The sequence below is a fragment of the Toxorhynchites rutilus genome, chromosome 3, assembly GCF_029784135.1.
Source record: "Toxorhynchites rutilus septentrionalis strain SRP chromosome 3, ASM2978413v1, whole genome shotgun sequence".
NCBI lineage: Eukaryota > Metazoa > Arthropoda > Insecta > Diptera > Culicidae > Toxorhynchites > Toxorhynchites rutilus.
The window spans coordinates 271,908,731-271,918,185 of NC_073746.1; the positions used below are offsets into that span (position 1 = coordinate 271,908,731).

At 40.1% G+C, this 9,455-nt stretch overlaps 1 protein-coding gene across 1 annotated transcript; it reads left to right on the top strand.

Annotated features, from left to right (window-relative positions):
• Positions 1 to 3,016: 3,016 nt before the first annotated feature.
• On the top strand, positions 3,017 to 5,371 carry LOC129774232 (fibroin heavy chain-like). Its single transcript, XM_055777940.1, has one exon. It carries the CDS (start codon positions 3,017 to 3,019, stop codon positions 5,369 to 5,371), a length of 2,355 nt encoding a protein of 784 aa, XP_055633915.1.
• Positions 5,372 to 9,455: the final 4,084 nt, after the last annotated feature.

Genomic DNA, 9,455 nt, shown 5'->3' on the forward strand with positions numbered 1-9,455 from the left:
ATTTAAATTATGATAATTTCGCAAGGGAAGCACGTTATAGTTACCTATAACCTTTAAATAACACCTCCCACTCTTGTCACGCTTGATCTAAAATACAACGACCTTGATATGTAGCACAATTTTGCCGGAAACAATCATCTTCTAAACGCCTAAATTCACGAGTTACTTCATGTGGCCATCTCACATCATTAGTAGTGGCCAACTTGACCCGTCATGATTATAGTAGCACCTTTTTCATACGTTTTTTTTTATTTATCATGTAACATTATGAAATAAAAAGAAAATCTTTTCTAAGTCAACGTGGTTGCGGAAAACATCCCAAAGATCGATGCTGATATAATGAAATGCCTCAATTTTGTATGTATTGTGTTTAATTGTACTCTATGCTTAGGGTGGCCGCCTTACCCCGTCCCCCTCTATAAGTTGACAGAATCAATGGAGAGATGATCATAGAAGATTGATAGATAGCAATTGGTAGAATGTTGTTTTCCATTAGATAAACAATTGAATAACTGTAAACTGTTAGGCGTTATCTAAACGCCCTAACTGCCTCGTTTTGAACGGCCCGATTTACGGTTTCCCCAACACAGCCATCAAAACCAAGCAGCCCTGGGGAAATCGGCATTGCGAATACATGGAAGTTGGGGGCCCTTTGTTCTCACCGAAAAATGTTCCCTAACACAGACTTCAAAACCATGCAGCGTTGGAGAAATCGGCATTGCAAACACATGCAAGTAGGGGGAGCATTTGTTCCCACCGAAATGTGTTCCCTAACAGAGATTTCAAAACCAAGGTGCCTGGAGGAAATCGGCATTGCAAATTCATGCAAGTCGTGGGTATTTTTGTTCCGACTGAAATGTGTTTCCCTAACACAGACTTCTAATCCATATAGCGTGGGGAAATTGGCATTGCAAATTCACGAAACACTGAAATGTGTTTCCCCAACACAGATTTCAAAACCAAGGTTTCTGGGGGAATGGGCTTTGCAAATAAATGCAAACTGCGAGTATTTCTGTACTCGCTTGCCTTTACGTAGGCTAGAATATGTTTCCCTAACACGATCTTCTAAACTTAGGCACAATCGTGCAGACGCTAGATACTAGATGAACTTTCAAGTTTCAAGCAAATTCGCTTCGAGAAGTACATACACTTGAGAGATGAATATAAAAATAATAAATAATAATAAAATAATCGTTCGATAATTCTTCCGTTCACAAATTTTATCCTAGGCATCATACCAAACGTAAAAGGACTGTCATTAAATTTACTTGAAACGAAGAAAATAATCTTTCACAATGCATGAATTGCCCTTTCATGACATTTGTTCATTCTTTTTACTCACAAATCAAATATATTGAATTCAATTGAATTCAGAAATTGTTTCATTCAAACAAGAATTTAATCAATACAAACAGATAATTGCTAAGCTAAGGTCCCACGTCAACCTTGCGGTTATATCATAGATATAACTCACCCATTTTTTGACCTAGGCTTATACTTATGTAAATCTTAACTATCTAGACTTGTGTTTAAAAATGATAAATGATGACTCCTTGTCTTCTTCTGCATAATTGAATAAACAGAAGAAAAGGGTAGTAATGGCTTTGATGGTATTTTTGTGTACATTTTTTAACAGAATGTGATTCCGGATTCTACCACGTTATCTCAGCTAACGCGTTTAAAGGACAAAAGTTCATACAGGAAATGGTTTTTTTCAGGGCTTCCATTTGATGTATTAAAAGAGAAAAAATTACAGATTTTGAACAACGGAAAAACTCAATTCAAATGCAATTATAACACACAATCACAGTCCTATGTCAAGTTCCCGTCCGTGCCTCTAGGCTCAGACCCATCAACTTTTTGTATAGGTATATCACGTTAAGCTGGATAAGTTTCCATCCCCTTTTGACAGCTGTCACTTGTTTTGTGTATAGTTCGGGTTGTCATTTCATTATAAATAGACTGACACCTGTACAGTGCCATCAAATTGTGCACATTTTTTACGAAATCCATAGTTTTCTCGAACTAAACTAAAGCTGGTCGCGTTCTTCGTCCATTTTACGGACCACAAAATGTAAATGAGACGCTGTTTATAACTCTAATTTGGAATAGTTTTCTAAAATCCGCTTCCTGTAAAATTTAAAATGATAACTTTTTATACCAAATTTCAAACTTGTAATGTTTCGCACATAGCCGATATTGTTATAGTTGAAAACATACAAAATTTATTACATGAATGTTTTGTTAATCTTACATCACCTAACATATTCAATTATTCTAGTTTTGGTTAACACACACGCGTATAATAAATCAACTAACGAAAACAGATGGATCGATCAAATTTGGATCATTACCGAAAACCATTTGATGCTGTAAATGGTGATGATTTTGATTTTATTATAGCCATTAGCATAAATTATGCCGGCGAACACCAGGCTTTGTTTATCTAACCTGTTTTAAATGTATGCATATAGTAACGTGTTTTATTGTTATAATGTATCGTGAGGTTTGTTGAATTCATCAATATTACTGGTATCAGAATCCACAACTGTGAGAAACCTTTCGAATGAGTCTATGGGAAGTTCTCTGTCGAATAACACCTAAAAAGTTCTGATGCCAATTTCTTCCTTCGAACAGCCGAAGAAAGTTTCTCTGACCGCAGCGATTTAATTTTTAGTATAATTTTCACCGTCTCTTTTCCATCCCTACAAGCGCATATCGTTGGCCGAGCGATAGGTGAACTCCGCGTATTTTTAGCCGGGCGATGTTAACCAACATGATTCCACCGCGGTTCATCTTAATTTGGCTTGTTGGCCTTTTGCCATATGCAACAATGCTAGGTGATGCACGAAGCCCACGAGCAAAAGGTTGCGGCTGTTCCATCTCCCATTCGATTTGTGCAATAGTTTCGTTATTTTGTTTTCTAATCTATATATAAGAAAACGGCACTTTTCAGTAATTCAGTTCATTTTGTCATCGGATTTTTCACCGCATAGACGAGCCCGTAGTTTGCAGGATGAGAAATCTACCGGTGTTGCTGTGTGTCGTGTTGACATTCTGTGCGGTCATCGAAGGTGCAGCTCAGCTAAAGAAGAACACAGCGACGAGTGCGAAAAATGACCCTTCTCGCGATAAACGACTCACGGGTCATGACGACGTCTCAACGATTGTCTCATCAGGAGCCGGTGTTGAATCGTATGACGGAATCTCTGGCGGTGTATCATCGAATTCTGGAAGCCTGCACTCTAATTCTGCAGCAAACTATGGATCAGGGCTGGGATCAGCCATCGTGATAAATCTCGGGTCAGGCCGCGGATCAACTCTTGGAGCAGCACTTGGTTCTAGTTCAGCATCAGGCCTTTCGGGATATGCAATCAACCTTGGCTCAGGTTCGGTACAACGTGTCGGATCAGGTTTTGTGTCTGGTCTTGGATCCATTCTCGGAGCGAATACACTCAGATCAGCTAGTGGATCGGGTCTCGCTTCTGGATATACATCAGCGAACCTTGGCTCAGGGTCTGGAACTATCTATGGATCGAGCCTTGGGTCTGGTTCAGGATTAGGCTACAGAACAAATCTTGGATCAACCGTTGGATCTGGTGTTGTTTCTCTTCTTGGATCAGGATCTGGAATAAACTATGGAACGAGCCTTGGATCGGGTGCAGGTTTAAGTTATAGCTCTAGCCTTGGGTCTTCGGGCGGATCGGGCATTGTTTCGGTTCTTGGATCTGGTTCAGCCTTAAATTATGGCTCGAGTTTAGGGTCACGATCTGGATTGAGCTATGGAACAAGTCTTGGATCAGGCTCAGAACTGAACTATGGATCAACTTCCGGACTTAGCCAAGGATCGACACTTGGATCAGTGTCTGCGTTAGGGTACGGAACAGCCCATGGATCATCTAGTGGATCCAACCTTGTTTCTGTACTAGGATCGGGATCAGGACTTAGTTATGCATCGAACTATGGATCTGGATCTGGATTAAGCTATGGAACACACCTTGGATCTGGTTCTGGTTTGAGTTATGGATCGAGCCCAGGATCAACCAGTGGATCCAACGTTGTCTCTGTTCTTGGATCTAGCCCAGCGTTATACTATGGTACGAGTGTGGGGTCAGGATCTGGACTAAGTTATGGCTCGAATCTTGGATCAAGTTCTGGATTGAGCTACGGAACAAGCCTTGGTTCCGGTTCTGGATTAAATTATGCAACGAACATCGGGTCAGCTCCCGTACTAAGCTATGGATCGCCCCTTGGAACAAACTCTATATCAAGCTATGGAATAAGTCAAGGCTCAACCGGTGGATCTACCGTAGTTTCCGCTCTTGGCTCAAGATCTGGACTAAGTTATAGATCTAGTCTCGGTTCAGGTTCTGGATTGAGCTATGGCACAATCCTTGGATCAGGTTCGGGTTTGAATTATGGATCAAGTATTGTTTCTGCAGGTGGATCTGGTTCAGCATTAAACTATGACACTAGTCTAGGATCTGGTTCTGGATTGACATATGGAACAAGTCTTGGTTCAGGATCTGGATTAAGTTATGGAAGAAGTCTTGGATCAGGCGCTGGTTTGAATTATGAATCGAGTCTAGGATCAACCAGTGGATCTGGCGTTGTTTATGCTCTTGGATCTGATAACGCGGTGAACTACGGTAGCAGCTTGGTATCAGGTTCTGGATTGAGTTACGGAACCAGTCTTGGATCTGGGTCTGGATTGGGTTATGGATCAGGTCCAGGTTTGAGTTATGGATCGAGCCTTGGAACAACCAGTGGATCTGGCGATGTGTCGGTTCTTGGATCAGGATCTGGGTTAAGTTATGGTTCAGCGTTGAACTATGGCTCGACCCTAGGTTCAGGATCTGGATTAAGCTATGGATCGAGTCTTGGGTCGGGATCTGGATTGAGCTATGCTACAAGTCTTGGATCTGATTCCAGCTCAGGTTATACATCGAACATTGGATCAGGTTCAGGATTGGGCTATGGAAGAAGCCTCGAGTCAACCTATACTTCTAATGGTGGAGCAAACTTTGGATCAGACCTTGGCTCTGGTCTTGCATCGGGTTCCAATCCAGATTCAGAATATGCTTCAGGATATGCTGGTGGTTCATCAACGGTAGGATCGAGCCTCGGTTATACTGCAAACGTCGACTCGCAATATGCATCAAATGATATATCTGCAACAAGTCTTGGATCCGCGTATTCATCAGATGATTCATCGAGCATTAGATACAGTGCAAATATCGAGTCCAGCCCTAGTGTTGGATCGGAGTACAATTCAGGTATCTCTGCGGCCTATGCGGTAAGCAGAGGTTCGAACGCTGAGTCCGGTTATGTAGGAAATCCAGGTTACTCGGTGGCAGCAGCCGATTATTAATGCTATTTTCATTGATAAGTTGTTTAGTGTAGTATTTGAAAGTGTACGTGTTTAGTATGCGCCTTTGATGATAGGTTTAAGTAGTTTCAAAAAATAAAATCAAAAGTGATATTCTAGTTATTTATAATCTAGAAATGATTCGAATATTCATTTATCCGAAACTACTTCACTTATTTTCAACGTATTGGTGGATCAATTTTGTTGGAACCTAAAGGTAGATACATATTTTCCGTCTGGAAAACTTCATTTTTTATAGTGCAGCGATTAGCGGCATTCGTGAGAAACAATTTTTGTTATAACTTGTACCACTACTCGCAAATATTTGAATTTGCCAACGAAATCAACTGATGATTTTCCTTTGACATCGGAATGTTGCTGCCGCCGTCGCATTGCCGATAGATGATATCAGCAGTACACGGAGGTGGTGATAAGAATACGTCATGCATGTCATGCAATTAGTTAGGGCATCTGTCAACATAACCAATTGAACGTGCCGCTTTATGAGTCTAATTACACTTGAAAAAAATCCAAATATAGTTTCGGGGTGAAATTGATCAATCTATTTTTTCATGATTTTCTAAGGTGTTATGCAGAAAAAAATATAGTAATTAACCGATTTCTTCGCCTACTCCAAAATTACAAGCCAATTAGTGGACCTAAGTCTTTGCGTAAGGAGTGTGGATCCGAAACTTAAAAGGTGTTTTTGTCGAAACTAAGTTTTGCAAACTGGTGGGAGTTCTACCTCCGGAACGGTCCATCCGATTTTGATGAAATAGTTTTTCCTAGATTCTCCACTAAATTTCCTGTCATCGTACGTAGGTTTTTTTTTGATATTTTGAAAAATAAAATTTCGGATATGAAAAAAATTTCGTGGTGCTTTTTCGTAAAAATGATTTTTCTCACTTGTTTCAATAGTTATTACAACTATCTGATTACTGTTGCAACTTGTGAAGTATCTGCTGGGTGTGATTCAATGTGTTTGTTTTGTATGTGTTAAAAAAACGTTTCTTTACCATGCTTAAAAATGGAACGAAAATGCTATTTAGAAAAATAATATTTTTATGTAATTTAATGAGCGGTTCGTTGAGAACCATTGACGAAAGGAATCTTCAGATGATTTTTGAACATGTAATATCCAAAAAGGTTTGAACTCAATTACAAAGCCCTCCAAAAAAACTATAAGTGGGTTATATCTGTGATATAACCGCAAGGTAAACGTAGGACTACCGCTGGCTGCTAATCTTTGTTTGAAATTGCATCTGAATCAATTCTCAATTAATGAATTAATATCACTCCGTTCAGTTGGCAAAGAGGTATTAACTTTCAAAACCTTGCACTCCAAGCGTCACGCTTTCGTTTTCGAAATTTTGAATTTACACCCCGGTACAGAAATGAAAGTTAGACATCAAAATTAGGTTTGTTTTCAGTAGTACGTTTGATGAATTTCACCCCGGTGATCAATTTGTCCCCTCGATAACGGTACCTAGATAAATGCCTTGAGAACCTTTCATTGCTCAGCTTTTGTCAACTGCTTCTGACTCAGTGAGTCCTTCGCTGTAGGAAGTCGTCTTACAATCACTTTCGTTTTTCCGAGACACCAACCAACAATTCGGAAATCTTTGTCTTCCAAACGCCGAGCAATGTCTGGGGAATGAGGCGGATGAGGTAGAAGCTCCTAGTTTACTATTCCTAGATAGTTATTGACAGATCGATTAGCATGTGGTCTGGCATTGTCACGATGTAAAATTATCTTGACGTGTCTATTCTCCCATTCTGGTCCTTTTGTTCTTGAGAGCTCTGTTCAAACGTATTAATTGTAGTCGATATCATATACCCGAAATAGTTCCAGACGGTAGGTGCCTCTAATTGTGAGTTTTTATTTTTTTTATGCGGTGACTTGCCATGTTTTTTTTGTTTTTTTTTTTGGATAATCTGAATCTAGATAATGACTTCGCAATGATTTAAACCAGTCCACATACATGCTTCACGATGAGTTATATTCTTTATAAACCTCGACAAGCTCCGACGTTGACTGTCAGCTAAACTGTACTTTAGAAAAAAAAAAGAAACCCCGCAAATGGCGGTTTCCCGGTATAAATTCGACATTTTCTATATGAGAAAAATATTGAAGTTTGCACATCAACCAAATGAACTGTACTATTTCTCCAGATGTCAGATGTACTATACAAATCAGATGTCAAATTTCGTGGTATGGGTAATGTCGTAACCACTCCCGGTCGACTAAAATCAACCGCTCGCCACAACAATAATCCAGAAAATAACCATCAAATTACATTGCATACATAACTCATTGTAAAGAGATTGTAAAGTCCCTGTGAAACTCTCCAATTTTCACAGTCTCTCATATATGCTATACAGAAGAGAGGAGAGTATGTTCTGTCCATACTCCCTATTCGCATTTTCCTTAACGTTTTAGTTTTGGCAGCATCGTATGCTCCTATATTTCTATTCGTTATTACGGATAGTATAAGATTTCTTTAACATCTCAGAGCATATCAATAAATCAACCAAAGCTTCAGACAGATGAAGTTATTATTCATTATTAATCAGTGCTACAAAGAATGAATTTTATATATCTATGTACTGTTTTCATAATATCAATCCTATCTCCCACATTACTCCCCGTCTCTACCCTTCTAAACGTCGTTCAGCAATCATTTCATAGTCGCCCCTTTACCTTTACAATTTTTTTTATTCTAAATTTTTTTTACCAAACGATCAACAAAATAGTTCTTTGAATAGATCTGCCAAATCCTCCAATCCACCAATGTTCATCATATAAAACATCAATCGCCAGCACCGCTGCATTGTCGAATTTTGAGGATCTCACTAAAATATTACTATTCACAATTAATCTTTGTTTTTTCAGAATGTTTTCATAGCCAAAAATCCTTTTCGTCTTAAGGTGATTATCTTGTCAACTTCAGCATGATGATTGTCTTGAATTTTACGGTAGAACATATTATCTCACTTATTCATAATTGCTTTTCCTATTCCATGGTCAAAGAAATTGAATTCCTTGATTCATTCAATGATATATTCAAAATAATGAACCATGCACACTAACTAAAGGGTGTGTCACATCAAATTGCATCACGGAAAAAACGCTGTAGAAATTTAATTTTTAGGAATTATATCTTCAGTTTTCGCTTATAATCAGATAACAGTGTATATATTACGTTGGCCATGCTTCACTCTCAATTTTTCGTAAATTTGGAAAAATGTCGTCGAACGAAAAAGAGCGTCGTGAATTAATCCTGTGCACTCATCTCGAGAATCCGGAGTTCTCACATCGGGACATCGGTAAGATGCTGGGAATCGTTCAATCCACGGTCAGTAGAGTACTAAAACGATACTTCGAGAACCTAACCATCGACCGGAAGGTGAAGAACGGCAAAAATGGATGCTCCGTCAGTGAAAAAGATCACAAGCGCGTAGTTAAGCAGTTTAGACGTGATCCGAGAAGTTCGGTCCGGGATGTCGCCAATAAGCTGAATTTGTCAAGTTCATTCGTCCAGCGGACCAAGCAGCGGGAGGACCTGCGTACATACAAGGTTCAGAAGGCTCCTAACCGCGACGAAAGGCAAAACATGGTGGGGAAGACGCGAGCCCGGAAGCTGTACACCGAAATGCTGACGAAGCCGCATTGCCTGGTAATGGACGACGAAACCTACGTCAAAGCTGACTTTCGTCAGCTGCCGGGCCTGTTGTTCTATTCCGTAGAGGACAAATTCAGCGTTCCGGAGGAGATTCGCAAGCAGAAACTATCCAAGTTTGCCAAAAAGTACATGGTGTGGCAAGCGATCTGCTCTTGCGGAAAGCGGAGCGTCCCCTTCGTGATGACCGGCACGGTAAACGGGCAGGTTTACCTTAAGGAGTGCCTACAGAAGCGCTTACTACCACTATTGAAGCAGCACGAGGGCCCGACCATCTTCTGGCCGGATCTCGCTTCGTGCCACTATTCAAAGGACGTGTTGGAGTGGTGCGAAGCCAACGGGGTCACCTTCGTGCCAAAGGAAATGAACCCGCCCAACGCGCCGGAGCTTCGCCCAATAGAGAAATA

Coding starts and splice junctions, on each gene's coding strand:
- LOC129774232 (XM_055777940.1), top strand. CDS start 3,017: ATGAGAAATCTACCGGTGTTGCTGTGTGTCGTGTTGACATTCTGTGCG.